Source organism: Scatophagus argus, chromosome 3 (genome assembly GCF_020382885.2).
Source record: "Scatophagus argus isolate fScaArg1 chromosome 3, fScaArg1.pri, whole genome shotgun sequence".
Taxonomy (NCBI): Eukaryota; Metazoa; Chordata; class Actinopteri; family Scatophagidae; genus Scatophagus; species Scatophagus argus.
The window spans coordinates 6,259,086-6,279,367 of NC_058495.1; the positions used below are offsets into that span (position 1 = coordinate 6,259,086).

The window sequence follows — 20,282 nt, forward strand, 5'->3', positions numbered from 1 at the left end:
GGTGGAGCAAACAGATTCTGCAATCCATGCATGAAGTCTGACAACACTCTTCATGCATCGTTTCTAGAGTGGCTGTGATAAATGACTAATGACAAACTCAGATTTTAGGATTTAATAATTATTAATTAATTATTAGTCACAGCTCTAAGAGTAGATCTCCATCAGCTTTATTGACATCTTTGGGGAAAATACAAATAAACCACCAGATGAAATAAAGATGCATGCACCACAAACAAAAGTTGTCCCTATAAAATGTAAACCCACATTTCTGCTTAAGACACTGTCACTGTTTTTAATAGCAAAGTCATCAACTCTAACAACAGAAAATATCCTCTGTTATTTATGCTCAAAATTTGTTTTGTATTACAGTGTTACAACAGCAATATCAGTGCAAAATAAAATCTCAATCCTTATGTTCTTCTTATCTAATAAAGCAAGCTCATCGTACCAGGCACAGACACAGAGGTTACATTAAGAGGCAGCAACTGGAAACTGGAAAAGCAAATAAAAACTTGCAGTCTGGTTGCTAACATGCTACATCTTGACCTTCACCTTTTTCCCACAAAAGAAAAAGTAACTTTACAGCATATACAGAGCTGAAGCACTGTATGGAACCATGTGATGATGGAATGATCATATGGATACATGCATGAAAACATCTGTAAGTCTATGTGAAATGAGAAGGGATGCTGCTTGGCCTCACATTTTACGTGCTGTGGATGTGCAGAGGACTTGCAGGCGAGTTACTTCGGTGAATCCGCTTAGGCTGACTTGTTAATCGACAATTTGAACCGACTTGTGTGCCGCCGTGGTGACGTCATTCACAAATGAAGACTTACTCATCCCTTGCTGCCAAACAGATATTTAAACACAAATCAGTGTTCCAGATAAGTAACTGCACTCATCTTGCAGTAAGTGACACATTGACAAACTTATTGTGCTCATGGCAATTTCTTGATCATACATATCCAGTTCTAGTTTACATGCGTGAAGTACATAATGCATCTCGCTTATGTGCTGGCGTGTGTGCAAACAGCACCCGGTCGGCTCGGACCTGAGCCACTAGATTCCGCAAGCCTTAATCGTTCAGTTTTTCTCCCTGCGTTTCTCACAAATACCTGAGAGAGGTGTGGACTTTTGGAATCAGAGAGGACACACCCAAACTCTAACAGGTCTTGGCACTTAGGGGTAAGCTTCAACTCACCTTTTTCAGGAAGCTTTGTATGTCTTTTTCTGACCAGAGGTTGTAGAGGAGCAGGGCTGCAGCTTTTTTGGATTTGGGTAAATACCTATATAGAGGTATATAAAAAGAGTTCAAGAAATCTGATGAGTCATAGGTATTTCCCTTTATCTTAGATAATCTTATCTGTTCTTAAAAGGCTGGCATACTCTCTCTTTGCTCACATGTAATCTTACCCATTTTGGCTGAGGCCATTCAGTGACTTTATCAGGTTGTTGTTTAACAGCCGCTTGCCTATCTCAGGGTCCTTCATAAACAGACAGTTGGCAGTCTGGCAGGCCATGGCCAGTGTGTCATCAGACTCATTTCCTTCCTTGGTGCCCGCACTCAGGATGTCCAGCAGCTCTGGCAGGGCTTTACGAGCTGCAGTAACAAGGCAAACAAAACCCACTGACTGTTTAACACCAGCAAACACTTGGAAAACTGCAAACGACTGTTTAAGATAGTGGATTTCAAGGGAATGACCCAAACCCAAAATCTAGTCTGAAGGAAAAAATGACTGTAGATTCTAAAAACACTGCTAGATTTTCTTATTTTATTTGTCTTAGTATTTTAGATGCTTAAAATGAATGGGTGCTTGATAAAGCACAGTCTTGTACCTGCTTCTTACCTATTGAACTGTGCAGGTTTGGGTTCTTGGTCAGGTTTCCTACCAAAGCAACTGTATTCCTCTGCAGGTTCACTTTGTTTGACTTTAAAAGGGGACTGATAACTTGCAGGCCATTCAGCTTCTGCACAATGATCTGGCTCATTACACTGGAGACCTGTGAATACAGAAAACCAGAAAACACAGTTGAAGTATATGCATATTTTTTTAAAAAAAAAAAGTTACAACTTTTACCGGCGAGAGAATAATCACAATGATAATTTAACCCAAACTAATCTCCATGAGCCACGCGTGCACATATGTAAATGGAAGTTTTTTTGTCCTAGTAGGTGTGTAAAAGCTCAAAATATTTTTCTCTTACAATGCCTTCATTTGCTGTGAGGTTCTGCAGCGCTCCGCAACAGGCTTCCAGTGTTTCTTCGTGCTGGCTCAAGCCAAGCAAAGACAGGTAACTGTGCAGAGTTTTGGAGTGGATCAGCCAGCCTGCCCCGCTAGGTTGTGGATCCTCAACGACTGGGAAATCAAAGTGGGTCTGGACAGGAAAGGAAACAGATTATCCTCAACATGCAGCTGTGACAACACTTACTTTTTACAGTAGGACATTTGGAAACAAAGGATCCTTTACAAAATTATAAACCACATGGTGCTTCATGCAAACATGCATCACAGCCTGACGTGTGTTTTACTGTGTAAAGATTTAACAGTGAAAGGTTACACCTTTATGAATCAGTGCAAAAAGTCTCAAACTGTTACTCAAAGCCTTTGAAAAATTGGACTGTAATTAGAACTGCCACAATGTTGGAACAGTTAACAAGTCACACTGAGGAACAGGATTAATGACAGGGCTCACTCTGACAGGTACAGTCTAGACAAACTCACAAGTGTCTGCGGATACTGTCAGAATTAAAAGTGTCCTTTAGGTATCAGCATGTTTGTCCGTGATGTGCACCTTCCTCATCTCACCTCAGGCACTAGTGACTTGCTCTGTGGACTGAAGCAGCCAATGGGGCCGGTGTCGCCTTGGCTGTGGCTCCTGTTGACCGGCTTGGCCAAAGCTGTGATCCTGCTGAACAGAGCCGGAGCCTCGGCTTCCAGCTGGAACGTCAGGTTGTGCAGGATGCACACACAGTTTTCCACAGACTGTTTCAACAGGTTGAACAACACACAACATAAGGGCACAACACTCAGAGTAACGTGTATGTACATGCGTGTGTTATATTTGATGCATCCAGAAAAGTACAAAAAATAATGACTTCTGCAGAAATAGCTACACCAGCGTACACTTGCTGAATTCTCAGTAATGCACATTTTGTATTAAGCACTAATGTATTTAATTGCATTATATTGTACAAGTTTTGCTGTCACGTTGTTCTATCCATATGAATGAAATTGTTGACTGAAAATGAAAAGCTTAACTGCCTATTGTGTATTGAGATATTTACTCAATAGATTAGCTGTTATAAACAAATAAGTAAACTGAGTTGAAAACTGGAAACTGCCTATAGTTCATTGAAAATATTTTCAATAAAGCTGTAATACAGAAAAAATGTTGGCATGACTTTAAGTCCAATATTTGCTCATTTTTATAGGTGCCAAAAAATTGCTAATTAAACAAAATGAGGCTAACAGATTACTTGAAGGCTAGACAAAGTCCACAATACTGTCCAATTCTGAGTATCATCAGCGTGCCTATATGTACCTCTAAAATCATTAGTCTGTATACATGACTGTAAAAAGGTCATATGCTATGTTACTTTCTGAGCATCACTGAGCTGTGTCACTGGCTGCAGTGGAACTACATTCTGCAAACAAATTAGATACGTAATAGCAAAAGCTGACTAACTTTTTATTATTTGAAGGAAAAAATGAAAGTGAAAGAGATACATGAACAATTCAATTCAGTTCAGTTTATTTATATAGCGCCAATTCACAACAAAAGTTATCTCATGACACTTTCCAATTAGAGCAGCTCTAGACCAAACTCTTTAATTAAAAGACAGAGGGAGAGGGAGAGAGAGACCTCACCTTATCATCTGGTTTTTCTGCTTCCACACAATCTTTGACATATTTGACCAAAGAATCAATCAGACCTCGATATTTTCTCATTGCCTGTCTGTTGCTTTGCTTTGCACTGCTCAGGTTTCTGTTGAAAATAAAAAAAAATGAGGTGTCAAGCAATTCTTTGATACATTAAAGAGCATGCAAACACATCCACATAAGAAGTATGCTGGACAAACATGTAAATTGTACTTTATGAACATTATAGCCACTGCTATGAATGTGTAAATATAAGTACAGTATATAAATATTTCATTTATTGAATACTTAGCCATTGAAGTGTGTTTATTCATATTTGTTCAGGTTGAAAGAGCTGTGGAAAGACCGTGCAGCAAAGTTTCAAGCAGTGATTTAATAGAAAACCTTTGGCTTATCTGATATTAATTTCACCTTGCCTTAAAAGTAAACATTTGTATTAATGTACAATCAGGGAAATGAATTAAATAAGCCAAACAATCGCAGTCTTCCCACAATAAAACAGGAAGTCAGTCAAAAGTTTTATTTTACAGCCATGTGCATACTGATATAATATATAACTATCATCATGCTAACATCACCTGTAACTGGGGTTTGACTGATGGTTTTGTTCAACATTCACGTTCACAGTTACAATTCTGAAAAGCCTTGAAAAGCCTTCAGAGTCTGCTGCCTCACACGCATGCAGGTCATTCACTAAAAACATCAGCTCTGACACAAACCCTTATTTGTTCTTTGCAAATTAAATATTAAAAAAACAAGAGTTAGTGCACTGCAATACAAACACATCAGTCCAACAGCAGCTCAAACTACACATTTGGAAATGATTTAAATGTTTAATCAACATCTCTTTAAAACATGAAAGCAGGGTTTACTGTGGGGGCGATTACATGAAACTACAACAGTACTTAGTGAGCAACTCAATAAGTCCTATGGTGATGAAATTTAATCTTAGTAAAATAAATATATATATGAAATAAAGTAAATATAAAATAAAGTACATATTACACATAATTCTCATACAGTTGACTAAAACTGGACTGGAAAATCATGTGATGCTGCCAATCTCTGCACACAACTGAACATCATGTTCACCACACCCTCATATCAGCATATAACAGAAACCAGCTGCTGGCAGCTTTTGAGAGTTTGGAGGTGTAATTTCTGAAAACATAATCAGATTGAGAGCGTGAAGGTGTATGTGACTATTAGTAGTAAGCTAGTAGTTTGACTTCCCTACCACTCACTCACATCCCCTATGATTAACTCAGTCCTTACAAACAAGGCAATCCAACAGACTGACTCTCTACTGGTTTTGTACCAACCTTGGCTCATCACAAATATTTTCTCGTGCACATCAGCATATTCAAACGAATCTTTCCTAAAAGCTAACGTGAGTACACTGAACTCCACATAAGCAATAACATCCTATAAGCGTTATGAGAGCTGAAGTAAAAACGCTGACATGATATCAGGTGCTCAGCTGAATGTCTTGCTAACCTTAGACATCCAGTGGTGTGAAAGAAGGCGTCAGCGTCACTCTTGGTCCGGTCAGGACCTGTTGTGTAAGGCAGGATCACACGCTCCATTAAGGCAGGCAGAGCACTTTTCAGCAGGTCTGGCTTCAGGCTGTCTAAAGAGGACAAATTCCACAGCAGACCTGGGAAGAAAATTAAAACCTCAGATGTTAAAGCAGCACATCAATCAAATGTTCACACGTTGACAGATTTTAGATGTTTAAAGGTTTGTGTACATTTAATTATTCTATCTAATGTTTTAATGGCAGGGAAAGTATGTCGGCCTGATCACAGAAGTGAACCTTGATTTTCCAGATGTTGATGATGTTCACATTCAATCGTAGTTTAAACATTTATCACATTTGCATTTACATCAAAAAGTAACGTTATCACTAGAACAGCAGTGAGGAATATTTTAGTGACTGTGAACAGCAGGATCTAAACAGGATTATGTTGTACTTTAGACTAATGACTCTCTGTCTGACTTGTTTGCATGGATAGGTGTGTGTACATCTAAGAATAGTGTTGCATATATCAGAGACAGCTTGTACCTGTCAGCTGTTTCTGTATCTCTACAGAGTCTGAATCTCTGAGCAGGGCCACGGCCTCTGTGATGCCGCCACAGCGGTGGATCTCCTCTTTGTTGTTGTTGTTTTTAAAGGATAAATTACGGAGGGCAGCCGAAGCTGTCTGGTGGACTTTGAGACTGGGGCTGCGCAGCAGACCCACCAAGGGAAGGACCCCATTGAGCCTCAACACCTGCAAGACAAGAGGGCTTCAGGAGTTAGCGCAGCTGAGTAACACATTTTATTTAGCACGATCCAAACAACAGTGATTTATTCCATATGGAGCCTGTATTCTTACAATGACTTAAAAAGTACTTCACTTTGAGAAACAGCATACTGAGAAAAGCAGGCAAATGACATTTAAATATAACTGACATATACTCTATTTAGAAACAACATACATAGACAATATATTTAATGCTTTACCTCATCAATGTCATTGCTTTTTTGTAAATAAATACGTAAAACACCTGTTTGGAACATTCCACAGGTAAACAGGTCCATTGGTAACAGGTGACAATATCATGACTCGGTAAGAGGGGGGCATCCTCGAAAGGCTCAGCCAAGAAAGGATGGGGTGAGGTTCACCACTTTCAGGAACACTTAAAATTATTGTTGGTAAATACAATTCACTGTAAAAGTGACAGCATTGTGTTTGAATTTAATGTTTAAACAGCATCCCAACTTTAGTATAATTGGGGATGTTGTCATCCTGTGGTCCGCCACACCTGCACGGGATTCACGTTAACGATCCACACATGAGGGACACAAAGGAGGACTGACATTTTATCTCACTGATATCAACTTCACCGTTTGTTCTCCCAGTACTGGATTAGTGCTGTAATAAGTTACTGCATATGTGAACCTTTCCTAATGCCAGTCCTTTACACTAAAACTTGTGTGTGGTGAAACACAGGGTGGCTTTTATTATTAAAATAACATAATATACCTCTTTGTCTAAACTACTACATCATGTTTAGGGAGGGGTCAGATATCTCAGCTGAAGCAAACTTTCAAATCTAAAATCTGACTGTCAGCTAAACTGAACTAAAAAAGGAACTTTTAAGTTATAAGAAGATCATTTAATTTCTATTACATCATGTATTATTGTGCACATATGCTTCATGTTAATAAAATAAAATTGATTTGAATCAAACTGCCATTATTAAGCTACTGAAATATTTCATATACTTCAAAATGAAAATTCAAATCCAGCACACGCATGCAGAAATATACAAATAGAAGAACTTCTAGAGTTTGACTGGGATGAAGTGAGCATATGACTTAATTTTTATTTTGGCAGGAATATATATTTTTTCTATTTTTCCTCCATTGCCAGCAGCAGTTTCTCAAACTTTCCACTGAATCTCATGTTACCCTCAGATGGAAATCAGAGATAACAAGACAAACCACCTCCTCCTTAGCCTTGTCATCAATGAAAGTGTTGTGCTGGATGTAGGAAGCGCCACAGTGCTGATATGTCTCCTCCATGCTGGAGAGATACTCCACAGCCTCCTTCATAGTAATATCAGCAACTCCACTGTTGCCATTTGACCTGTAAGAAAACAAATGCAAACTCAGCTATTTAAGCATACTGAGAGCACGCAAGAATCATTTGTTCATTAAAACATTGTGTTTACATCCTTTAAAATGAAGGAAATGAGTCATATGAGTGAGATAAAACATTTCCACACTCACCCAGAATCTCCTTTGCTCTTTAGAAAAGTCTCAGCAACTGGAGGCTTTGAAGAGGTTTTGGACACGTCAACTGAACTGCGTATAAACTGGGCGTTTGATTTGATCTGACCAGTGCCGTTCACGGTGGACAGAAGCTGAGGCTGGGACCCGGTGCTCACTATGAACTGACTGGTGGGCCTTTCCTTCATGTGGGTGCTGCTGTTGGAGAGGAGTCTCTGTGGAGGAACAGAGCGTTTTTGCACGGAGTGCTGCCAGACAAGGTTGGGCTCGCTGCGGCTGGTGTTGGTTTTTCTGACCGCCATGGAGCCAACGGGGGCATAAGTCTTATAATAGGTAGACGCCACTGTGTTCTTCTTCACAGTGGATCCCCTCTTGTTGTTCACAACTTGCCAATTCATGTTCTTCTCCAGGCTGTCCTGCAGAGCCAAAGGATACATGTGTTTTCAATGAAAGATAATCTTCTCTTATGAAGGCATATTTTAGCAGCAACTAAGCAAGGAAAAAGAGGGACTGACACAGAGCTGGCAATGGTTTATCAAATTGCAAAAGAACTTTTTGGGGTTTTGCTGTGGGTTGCTTATTGGAGTGACTGGCTGCCTCTGTGGGAGACGGAGGTTTTTTGTGACAAGACAGAAAGACTCTGGAAGGGTTTGCTAGTTTTTCAGAAAGAAATGGGGGAAAAAAATCAATCATCATCAAAAAATTCCTCCTTATTGTATCACCTCCAAACAATAAGGTTAAAGATAAGATAATAACAGTGACTCCTCCTCATGTTGTTTACAACCCACATCTCTGTGGTGGCTAAAGCCCTGTCTCAGAGTCATTTCCTCTGTGATGACACTGTGATGGTAGCACAACCAGAAGAGTCACTCTTGCCAGTCAGTGGTGTAATAATAAAAGAGATAGGCTGCATGACTTACAGTTTTAGAGAAGCCATTCCCCAAGAAGACACTTCCATTAGAGGCACTTGGATATGACTTAAAGGCATCAACAAACACGGAGTCAGAGACAGGGCCTGAGGAGAAACATGGAGGTTTATCAGCTGTAATCACATGTACAGTACACACCTGAGATCATTGATTTATTGCCTTTGTTTGAGGAAAAAGAAAAATCTGTTACCTAATCAGTACCCTGGAACGTTTGAGATTTGTGCTTAAAGGCTATGAGGCATTTTAAGAGAAGTTCAAGAAAAAACATTTCTGAAAACCAGCCAGCAATGTAGATGCAGAACTGCAAACTTATTTTAATAATCCACATAACAGTATTCTGTTGTTAGTGTTCAATCAATGATCACTTGTGTCCTGTATTTAAATACAACCCAGTTTGATTTAAAAAGTCAGACTTCTGTACACTGCGGACATTAAAATAAAAATAATTTATTGTATTTTTACAATGCTTCATTCTGAATTTCATATGTAAAGAGGCTTCCATTCCATGGCTTCCACCATCCAAGTCCATTACTCTAGATGAACTGCTTTTGATTTAGAGACGAATATCTGACAAAGCAAAATGAAGGTCTATAATATAACGTCTTTTTCACATATTATATATTCTGCTAATTTAGTTGAGCAAGAAAGTCTGAAAGGTGTTTCAAAGTCTCCTTGACAAAGCCAGGGGGGGAAAGGATACTGGGGGGAGAAATTTTGGAGCCTATAAATACTGTAGAATGTAATAATCAAAAGGCAGCCAGGATTTTTAAAATTAATCATGAATCAAATTTCATACAATCTAATCCAAGTTAGCTGTTAAAAAGTATTTTCTGCAAATTTCATTTACGTTACACAATCCTTTAAAGGAGATTCTCCTAAAAACCAACAACCAAAAAACAAACCAACCAGCTTATAAATTCAACACATTAAATAAAGAAGGCCCATGTAATTATGTCTCTATTGCTCTATAGAACTCATTCTGTCCAGAAAAAAAAATCCAGGAAAATGATTTTAAAAAAAATATAGACGAGTTACATAAAGCACTGTGGGTTTGTTTCCCAACATAAAGTTCTAAGTGATTTGATTACAAAAATGTATTTAAGTTGCTTAATTCTCCATATTGCGTAGAAGAGTTTAAGTTGGGGCTTCAGTTTAAAGCGAAGACGTTTCAGGTCTAATTCAAAAGGCCAATTTTAAGCTCTTCTACACAATATGGGGCCCTGGTGTACCACTGGTGCTGCGCTTACTTGTTGGAGATAAAGAAGCAGATCCACTCCTGCTGCTGGACTGTCTGGACTTGGTCCTCCTGACAGTTTGAACCTGTTCCAGGACGCGCTGCTGGCCTGATCGGTGCTGGTTAACGGACGGCAGAGCCAGCGATGTGTCGTCCACATTCATGATGGAAATTACAGATTTCAGCGGATCCAAACACGTCATTTTTTTGACAGTCCAGGTGGCCCGACAGCACACGAGGCTCGTACGTGAGGGCAGTCAGCTGCGGAGTGGGGTGAGGTGCTGGAAGCGCACCTTGTCCTGCCCTGTGATGAGGCCGCGCCCATACAGCCACAGCGCACCTACACGACTGAGCGGAGGTGTCTCCTCTGCGCTTTGTCCCACTCTGTCTTTGGTTTGGGGGTATCTACAGAAGCACACATCTAAGCTACGCAAACCTTTTCTTTACGAGCCACTTCTTACGGCTACACAACACTTCAGAAGGAAATATTGCACCTTTTACTCCACCGCCATAATCTGTCAGCTTTAGTCACTGACTGTAATGATAATCCAATAATATAATTTAAACAGTCACGAGCTCTTTTAATCTTTTACTTCAGTCTTTTAATCTAGTACATCACGCTGATAATACTTGCTTACTTTTACTTAATGTTTTAATTGGAGGAGTTTGACTTGTAAACTTGTACTTACCTTGACTAGCCCATTTCCATTGTATGCTATTTCATATTTCTACTTAACAATATTTGAAGAGGCCTATATTTGTGATGATGACCTTCTAAAAAATATTAGATTTATAAAACATTAAGAACTGAATTAGTAAGATTAACTACCAAGCATGACAACTTATAATGTGTCAGTGAAGATAATTCAATGTTATGTAAGTGCTGGAAGAAATAACTGAATGCTTTACTTTAGTAGGAACAATCAAAAAATGCTAATACAACAGTATAAAAATACTCCAGTACAAGTAAAGTTTAATGACCTCTCTGACTAATTCATTATTACATAATATTAGTTTTCTTTCTAAGAAGAAAGAAGAAGAAAGACACAAACTTTCAACTTTCCTTTTAAAATAATCATATAAAGCTTTATATTACTTACATGCATCTGAGAAGCCAACAAGGCCGGGAATGAAATGTGTGATGTTTAATCAAGCTTTGTATTTTACACACAGTAAAAAGTTCAATGTTTTCATCTGAAATACAAGAAAAAGTAGCTAGCAGAATATATAAATTTACTAATTTACCAATGTGCTTAGCAAGGAGGTCTACTTTTGATATCTTAAGTACATTTATGTTTACAAACATTTTGAGTAACATCATGACTTTTATGGCAACACTTCATGTATTGTGTACTTGAATGTTGACGAAGCAGCTAAGTGCTTCTTCCACTGCTGCACTGCTGGTGTAAGGGAACCTACCAAAGCTCGGTCAGCCAACAGGTCAGTGAAAGCCTCATCATATTTTCAAGATGTGTAAAGTAAAATACAGGCCACTACAGACAGTCATTACAGCCATGTCATCGTTAAGGATTTTACTACAACTAATCAAACAAAATGTTGCATAACTGACACACAATAGTTTACGACAGATCAGGAGAGATTAAACAAAAAGCCCTTTGAGGTGAAGCCTCACATGTAGATTATAAATGAAATGGTAAGTAAAAGTGAGTTTACCTTCCAATACAGCTGAGTACAGAACTGCTAACAGTGAATGTTATTCTTTCCTAATTTATCTATTTTGCAATGATGGTAAAACAGGATAATGAAACATAATAACAGGATGCAAGTTAAAAAATTGGGTAAATATTTGGATAATAATATCAACTCCTGTAAATCTACTATAAATGGACTTAAACATCAAACAGGTTAAAGAAATTAACCATTTGTTGAAAATGCACAAGTAAAAATATAAAAGCAGTAGGAAAAAGTATTTCATGTTGTGAAAGTATTTCAGCTGGCCTTGCCAAACAAGTCCTGTCGAACTGCTGTACACCACTTCAGTACCTGAGCCTACTGAGTAAGAATGCATAAGTCGTTGCTTCAAGACAGGTGTATAGCCTTTAGCCTTTACCTCCTCCCATATATATATTTAGAGTTTTAGATTTAGAGTGTGTCATATCACTTGAAATGCATGTGTGGCTCACTTATTTAATTTCTTGTAGGCGAGTAATAGCACTGAACATGATGGTTTCATTCCACACCTTGTGAAATGTATTAATGTCAATTGTGCGAGGGAAAAAATAAAAAAATAATAAAAAAATACTCCACCCATGGGTGCTCTCAACCAGGGGACATACGTGTGCCACCTGGCACGTAGGAGCCAACAAATTTGGCTGTTGTCTCCTCTCACATGATCTGTCACCTTCACCTCGTTTGGTGTTTCACTTTCTAAGTTCATGTGTGTCATGTACTTATATTGCACTCTAGTGGTGAATTTGTTGATCTGTTGTATAACAGTGAATTTTGTCGGCAGTTGAGCTGGCATGTTTATTCAGAGCCACAGCAGTGATGAAGCCTGGTGACAAAGCCTTTATTATTGCTTTCATAATCACGTCCATTACAGCATTCAGTTACAATGAACATGAGGTATTAAATGACATTCTTTGACCATCGTAAAATTAATAACTGCCAAAGGATTTTCAAACATTAAGGAGAAAATTAAGAATACATTTTAAAAATGATCATAGGCTATAGCTGAGTCATAACACTGTTTTACAGAAATGTGGAACATTAAGTATATAAAATCAAGTGGTTTATCTGGTTAGTCATGTAAGTGAATTACAATCTAAAGACATTAAGCTTTTCTACAGTACATGATGTTTTGTAAAACATGTCAAAAACTTAGGTGAAAGTAAAGAGTATACAGCATATGACACAGTATGCTCAATATCTATTCCCACTGTTATACTTTGAGAAAGAGGAGTGTAGATTGTCTCTAACATGGAGGTACTTTGAAAAGTGCACAACAGGAAACATGGTGACTGAGACATGCAGATGGAGCTTGTTCCTTCTCCTACTATATACTGCACTGAAATGTCTCAAGTGGTGTGTGAGGATCTTTAAGTGTGACTGGAGCAATCTGTCCCACAGAGGAACTACTGACCATAATGTAAAGCTACAACCTTCGGAGTGTCTGTGCTTTCCATGCAGCGAAGACCACAGGTCAAGCAAACAGCTTGGAGACACTATGATTCTGTGGTGGACTCCAAATCACAAAAAGGAAGCATGGAATTAAAAACAGAAAGAACTGGTCCCGTTGAAACTACTGGTGGATGGAATGCATGTCGGACCTGAGGCTTAAAGAGCACACATCATCACGTTTCTCATCTTTATGAACAGCAGTAGCATGAAAGTATCATAGTATGCGAAAAGAAGCATGTTTGCTGAAGTGCATAGGGGGAAATCTTGGGGTAAAAAGGGCTAGTTATGATTATATAAAAAGTAAAAATTGTCAAAGCATGTGCCCTGCACTACTTTCAGAAATGTGCTGCAGAAACTCCTTCATTTTGTGGTACAAATCTAAATCTCAAGAGCATAAAACACATTCAGGGAATAAATGGCTCCTTCAAACATCCATTTATAAAATTCGCTTCAAAGGCTTCTTTCAGTTATCCATTATAACCCAGCTTGCTCCTGCATCACTCCTCTGGGTCAAAGGCACTTGGCTCAAGACCCTCTGGGGGCCTCCGCTGAGCCAAAGGAAAACCCCTCAGCTTCTCTTGCAGACTGCCTACAGCCAACCTCATCTGGTCTTCAGCCCCCTGAAGAGATTTCAGCTCCATGGTATAGAAGATGTAAAGCAGTGAGGTGGTTAGCAGGATGGCGACACACAATGCAGCCAGCATGTAAAAGGAAGTACGAGGGAAAGGTTGTTCTGCTCCCAGGGCAAACCACGGAACAGCAGCGATGGCCAGCTCCAGGAAGAGCAGAGCCAAACCCATCACTCCGGTGCGCGCTGCCGTGTAGCGCATCCTCTCCGCGCAATGCAATCCCACTTTGACTTCAGTACGGGCCTCTGTCACAATGTCAACCAACTCAGCTACCTGTTCTGAAGACATTAAACAAACAAGAGACAACAACACAACATCATCAACACAAATGGCACAGATATGTTTATTACAGTCAGCTGAACAGTGAAGTTCAGCCTGGATTAACATTACAAAAAACACGCGCTGTGCTGCAGTTAATCTTTCTAAGCAGCCTTTTAAGTGTGATGAAATTCCAGGCTGCGGCCTCTAACAGACATGCACATTCTGCAGGACAAGCCAAAGAGAAGACTACTAGCTACCTGTAGCCGGCACTGTAACCGTCCATTTGATGAACTTTCACAGGGTCCGACGCTCCCCTTCTGACTTCAATTCATTTTTCCATTCTCATATTTTGTCAAAAACAGGCTTATATGTCGGTGTAATGTATATGTAGAATAGCAAAATCATTTCTTTCTTCCTTACTTTCTCAATTTTCAAAACTCAACTTTCATGCTCAGCCAATGGAAAAAAGAGTGATTAATCAACACTCTCCCTCTCCATTAGTAACAGCTGAGGTGCTCTTGAGCAAGGCACCTAAATCCCCCAACTGCTCCCCAGGTGCCTGACATGGCTCCTGTGTGTTTCATTGCATGTTGCATGTGTGTGTTCAATCAATAATTTTGGTGTATGTAAAAAATATACTGACAAATAAAGTTTTTAGTTTTATATTTTTAGGTGTTTTGCAATAAAAATTCAAAGTTTTTCACAAGCCAGAACTCCCTGGTAACACGCAGGGATCTGACCTGGAACAACCATGACCATCATGTTATGTTTCTGTGCAATGGAAACACTGTTCACTGCTCCAGTAACAGGACAAACCTTAGATATGACAATAAATATAATTTCACAGTACATTTAATAAAGAGACTATCGAGCTATTCAGCTATGTCATTGTCTCCAAATCAATCTCAAGATTTTTACCAGCAAATGACAGTCATGTGTACTGTCGAATGCAGCCTGAAGTAGCGAGCTGAACAGCAAATGGGATGTGAGATGATCTCTGATGTGACAGCATGCAAAGTAAGTTCAGAGAGGCAGAATAGGCTGTTGGTAGCTTGTACAGTCGCCCCCCTGCTGGTGACGATGATACACTGAAGCACCAGACAATGGTATGAGTCAAAGTATTAGATACAACAACCAAGTCAGTAGCACTGATCCTTGGGGGATCATAAATCTGTACATTTCCTGGCAATTGCCATTTCAGTTTGAATGCCAATCAACTGATGCTGGTATTGCTGGTAAGGCTGGTAAAAATACCTGCAGCAGAGTCTTGATTCTTTGATTCCCTGACACTGTCGGTTTCAGTTACAGTGCGTATCTCCAGCCTAAGTTCAGCTGTCAGAGCTTCATGGTCAGAGTATGGGAATGGATGGTCAGGAACTGAGCCTTTGGTGGTGGACATGAAGTCACAATAAATGTCTGCTTTGGAAGAACCCTAGGAATTAAAAACAAAAGAAGCAGAAACACATGATAAATTCATATGACCTCAACTTTTTGTTGTGAACATGAAGGGACAAAAATACAACAAGAGAGGGAGACAAAGCTCTCACTCACCTTGAATAGGATGTAGTCGATTCGAATTCCCTTCTCAAAGGGAACAAGCTCCTTTTTACTGGTAAACGGGTTGTCAGCAATTAGAGTCAAACCATCCTCATATCCCTATAACAGAAAATTATTTATAACACAAACACACACACTTCTGAATGAGACAACAATCAACGATCTTTCTCCTGAATTTCTTCCTGGTGTGTTTACAAACAGCAACTGACAATTGCGGCATATTATGTCTTTAAGTTTGTTTTAAATTAGTCAATTACTAGACTATCTGTGCTGTTGTAGAGCTGTCCACCAGTGTTAGCATGCACCATTAACCTTATCAAAAGAAAAATTGTAACATCTAAATATTAAAGCAAATCCAAATCATAGAAAAGACCAAGATTAAAAACTGAATTGGTCTAGTGCTGCATTTTTGTTGTGACCTACTTCAAATTTAGCAGTCTCTAAATAAGAGTCTCGGAGTCCAGTGTAAGTCCTCAGTAGTCTGTTGCCAAGGTCCTGAGGGTGCATGTTGAGGTCGCCACCTAAAATCACCACATCAGCTCCAGCAGAGGTGTGGCTAATGGGCATAGCAAAACACATCATTACCACTGACACACCTTAACATCAACATGAAACTTCACTCTGTTTAAACAGTATTTAAAAGTTAAGAAGCTTTAGGTAATGTATTACCACAAACAAACACTCAAGCCAACTTGACAACAGGTGAAATTTACCTGAGGAAAATATGCAAATATACGCCAGAGTAGTCAAATACAGTATGAGTCACTAAACTATATGTGCAGAATAAACAAACAGAGATACAGTACCGAATGAACTGCTGCAGCTCCCACGCCTGAACCACTCTGTGAGGTAGATAGGAATCCTTGTCTCTGCAGTACTCTGCGTGCAGCTATAATTAATACACAGGGACAGCAGCATGTTGATCACAAACCATGTCTAATATATAGGTGGGACTGAGTGCTGGTGTTCGAAAACCTTACATGAGTAACATAGACATTTGTGGTCAAGCCGCCAATGTTTAAAATGGCCATCCCAACAGCTTTACCTCCAAACCAGTCTCCATGGTGAGCCTAAATAATAGGAAAAATACAAGGAGTTATGAGAGAGAAAAGCAGCTAATCACATATCCACTCTGAAAGTGAGGTGTGAATGGCACTGACTGTTGACTATAGTGCAGACTTGCTAACTGCATAAGACCCTATGTGCAGCCTGAGATCGATCCGATAGGTTTCTATTAATAAGATTGAGGATAATAAACAGAGATCTGCCCTTTAAAAACACATGATTTTATGGTTTAATTGTCTTAACCTGTTTATTTTCTGTGCTCTGTTTTTTTTTTTTAAAAATCTGTTTAATTGCCCTTCATTTTAATCTCCATTTATATGTACTGCATCATACAGTTCTTGAATAAAGCTGAGGGAATTCCTTCTGACATATGATGAGATTATTAATAGTTTTGTTTATGGTTCACTTTCATCATGTGAAATCTATATACAGGATATAGTACAAAATACAAGTTTTTCTTGTCTCACTAGACTTACCTTATAAGGGTAACCATTCAGTGAGTAGCGATACAGAAATGTGTCATGGATTCTGTGTTTGGAGAAAATGGCCAGTCCACTGCCTATGACCCCACTGCAGAACAAGAGGAAAAGCAAAGCACGGATAGAGGTATGTTCCACACTTAATAGCAGCTTCAGCCCTACCTGATTATTGCTTAATGAAATCTCTCACATCCCCAGTTGTCATAAGTAGGTGTTATTTGTAGTAGATGTGAGAACATATCTACTAGTTTTGACATTACTGTGAGCTTCAGAGAGGATTAGAGGTAGAGCCTTCGATTTATCTCCGTCTTATGCTTTGGTATGGAGGTCAAGAAAGCATTAAGCTTCAGACGTTAATCCTTACAGGTAAGGCCTGAGCTTCAATTAAATTTTGCAAATGGATGAATGCCATGAAAGTACATGACACTAAGGAACTTCAGGAGGCTCCTGAAAATATGACAACATACTCATAAATTTTAATCACAGATTGGTAAGGTAAAAGGTTCCGAAATGGCTGCACAGCAACCTCGGGATGAGAGTGAAGGCATTACCTTTTGAAGTAATGAGAGTGAGGATGACTACAGGCAAGTTTCTGTTTCAAGGAGAGATAGTTTTTCTCACTCCAAACCTGAAAAAAAAAAAAAAAAAAAAAATCTGTATGTGCATATGAGTCCACAAGACGACACAAAAAGAATTTACAAAATGTAACTATATGCATGATGGAAAAGTGAGTCAGATTAGTGATTCTGCAACTTTCTAACATTTTAAGATGGCTTCCACCAACCTCTTGCAATAAGACAATATCATGACCTTCCCTGCACAAACAAGCTCCAATCATGGCACAGCGCTGAGGCAAGTGTTTGCTAAGGTAGCGGATGCCCCTGAAAAAAAAGGAAAGAGTGTGGGCAATGCGGGCTTGCATGTTTCTTCTTACATGAATCAAGACATAAAAATGCATTGAGAAACACTGCAAACCACAATTACTGACCAGCTGTTCAGAGAGAAGACCCGAATACTAACAGAGTCTGGGTTAGCCATGCTGGAAGATCAGTGGATCGGTAGGCGTAATGGTGGAGTGTCAGATCAGGTGAGATGATGTGGACAGCTCCTAATGTGGCACAAAAAAGAGACTGTTAGACATACCTAATTTTAAATGTGTAGGGGGTAGGCAGTCTGGCCGAAAAAAATAATATCTCAATTGTAATCACAATCAATGATCTAAATTGCAGTCTTTTCCTCAATTCTAAAATTCCCTGCAGACTATAGCCAGATTTTCTCCATTTGCATCATTAAAACACATTGGATTAAAGGTTGTTTTCCTTTGGCACAAGCTCCTCATCCACCATGCCGCTATCAATAACTCATATTGCATTATTTACTACCCAGAGAAGAGCCACATGATGTAATTTGTCTATTCAGCATAGCCATCTACTTGGACACATCATCTACTGGTTTGTTCAAGTAGCACAGATCTGCTAGTGATTGAGGTTATGTGAAGTTAGGAAACAGAAACAAGAGGACAATAAATACCACAAAATCACAAGTCTCAGAAAGAAGAATAAGTGGTAAAAGACATAAAAATAAGCATTCAAAACTGCATGGTAAGTGCAAAAAAGTGCAAACCAAGCAGACTGCAGCCTGACTTTAGTCCCAGTTCTGGGCCTTAAGTTGACAGATTCAGCAAATTTCCATAATTTTTAACTGAAAAACAAACTATTCTGTTAATGTGATTTACAGTTCCAGAGGTGAACAGACTGTGAATACAATTTGGTATGCTAAAATAATGAATTATCATCTGTAAAAGTATAGTCAGGTCTGAAAAAAGCACCTATGATTTTTTTAAATAATGTGTCACAGCTGAGCTGACCCTGGCAGGATTCTCTGTGTCACACAGTGGGAAAAATGTTGTTGATTTTTTAAGAAAGAGACAAAGTAAAGAAGGGATTGCATTGACTCCTTTCTCCTGGGAGTGAAACAATACACTAACCCCAAACAGAGTGCTGACATGGCTTTGCATTGTCTGGAGAGAAAAAGGGGGAAGCAGCAATGCAGTGTAAACAAGAGTGGCTTTGGTCCATTTGAACAGGCATAACTGGCTATTCATTATGTGTGAAGACAGGAAAAGCTAACAGCTTGAATAAAAATGAACAACTGCCTTGAAATTCTATAACCTAATACTGAGGGATGTTGTATACAAACAGTAGGTGTCGCAGCCAGGTAACAGTTAGTGGTATCGATGCTCGACTTCAATCCTAAATAAAAATTAAATCATTGACATACTAAACAAGGCGGTGACATTTCGTCACGTCCGTATACCGCATGTGCCCAGGATCTTGCAAAGCCAAACTACTCCACATTACGTACATGCGACCCAAAATGCACTCGTTCGATTGTAGAGTAACGTTAGCTTGTGAAGAAGGTGGATTAAGTTTTAGCTAACGACTAACGTAAACGCCTAGACAGCTAAACTTGTTAGCGTTATAATGCTTGTTAATTAAGTTTAGAGTTAGGCGGCGTCAGCACCATTATTAAGTAGCTTTAATACTCCCAATATTAATCACTGCAGGCAAGTAACCAGTTAGATAACGTCAACAGCCGCTGGACAACTCGAGCTAGCCATTTGGCTAATCTCTGCAAGTGTAAAGATGGGTCTGGTTTCTGTTGACATATTACCCGAATGGCTTATTCACCAATTTAATGAGTTAAATTAACTCACCTCACGAACCAGTTGACGTCAGCTGTTGTTAACGGGACCGACTGATGAGCAGTTACCTTTACAATGTTATGTTAGTTTTGGCTTTGGACCAAAAACAAATCCTGTTAGCCTGCTAGCTAACAATTATTGTGAGATTATTTGAAGTTAATTGTTATCAAGAATGTATCTATCCTCTCAGCATCTCAGACAACGTAGACTTAAATAGTTGGCCACTTCCATTGCTACGTGCTTTTCCTGCCTGTAACGTCAGCAGGGATAACAATCATTGTTGTGACTTCCGGTTGTCGTTTTCCCTCAAAATAAAACGGAAACTTGAGTGGCGTCCGTATTATAGTGCCAGGAGCATGTATCAATGGAATACATATATAAAACATATGTTGAGTAGCAGTTTTGAATATTTTTGATCACTTCACGTTAAGTTTAATATGGAAGCTTTCATTGATCGTTGTTATTTTGGTTAATTTGAAAGTCATTTCCGGTTTTAATACGTCCAGGAATTCTGGGAGTTGAAGTTGTAGAAAAACAAAATAATGTATTACAAAATATTAGATTTTTTAGATTAGATTGACAATATTGATGCACCAGTGAAGAACCATTTTAGCAGTAAGG

General features: G+C 39.0%; 2 protein-coding genes across 2 annotated transcripts; both read right to left on the bottom strand.

The window, feature by feature from the left end:
- Window positions 1–151: 151 nt before the first annotated feature.
- pkp1b (plakophilin 1b) lies at window positions 152–10,205 on the bottom strand. Its single transcript, XM_046383073.1, has 13 exons — window positions 9,839–10,205; window positions 8,583–8,677; window positions 7,663–8,078; window positions 7,378–7,519; window positions 5,950–6,157; window positions 5,382–5,541; window positions 3,873–3,990; window positions 2,811–2,987; window positions 2,209–2,379; window positions 1,851–2,004; window positions 1,417–1,603; window positions 1,205–1,289; window positions 152–849 (listed from the first exon to the last, which is right to left on the bottom strand). The coding sequence occupies exons 1-13, from the start codon at window positions 10,026–10,028 to the stop codon at window positions 775–777; spliced, it is 2,178 nt and encodes a 725-aa protein (XP_046239029.1). The 5' UTR covers window positions 10,029–10,205; the 3' UTR covers window positions 152–774.
- A 2,129-nt stretch (window positions 10,206–12,334) lies between these two features.
- smpd2b (sphingomyelin phosphodiesterase 2b) lies at window positions 12,335–19,946 on the bottom strand. The gene is made up of 11 exons (XM_046383081.1): window positions 19,674–19,946; window positions 17,946–18,065; window positions 17,742–17,838; window positions 17,509–17,585; window positions 16,955–17,048; window positions 16,394–16,483; window positions 16,220–16,302; window positions 15,837–15,969; window positions 15,408–15,512; window positions 15,111–15,288; window positions 12,335–13,873 (listed from the first exon to the last, which is right to left on the bottom strand). The coding sequence occupies exons 2-11, from the start codon at window positions 17,993–17,995 to the stop codon at window positions 13,464–13,466; spliced, it is 1,317 nt and encodes a 438-aa protein (XP_046239037.1). The 5' UTR covers window positions 17,996–18,065; window positions 19,674–19,946; the 3' UTR covers window positions 12,335–13,463.
- Between the last annotated feature and the right edge of the window lie 336 nt (window positions 19,947–20,282).

Excerpts from the sequence above, each read along its gene's own strand:
- smpd2b (XM_046383081.1), bottom strand. The coding sequence starts at position 17,995 with ATGGCTAACCCAGACTCTGTTAGTATTCGGGTCTTCTCTCTGAACAGC. Across the intron at positions 17,586-17,741 it reads ATATTGTCTTATTGCAAGAG|GTTTGGAGTGAGAAAAACTA; the intron begins GTTGGTGGAAGC and ends TTTTTTTTTCAG. Across the intron at positions 15,289-15,407 it reads TCGACTACATCCTATTCAAG|GGTTCTTCCAAAGCAGACAT; the intron begins GTGAGTGAGAGC and ends TTTAATTCCTAG.
- pkp1b (XM_046383073.1), bottom strand. The coding sequence starts at position 10,028 with ATGACGTGTTTGGATCCGCTGAAATCTGTAATTTCCATCATGAATGTG. Across the intron at positions 8,079-8,582 it reads GGAATGGCTTCTCTAAAACT|GACAGCCTGGAGAAGAACAT; the intron begins GTAAGTCATGCA and ends TTGGCTCTGCAG. Across the intron at positions 5,542-5,949 it reads GATACAGAAACAGCTGACAG|GTCTGCTGTGGAATTTGTCC; the intron begins GTACAAGCTGTC and ends TTTTCTTCCCAG.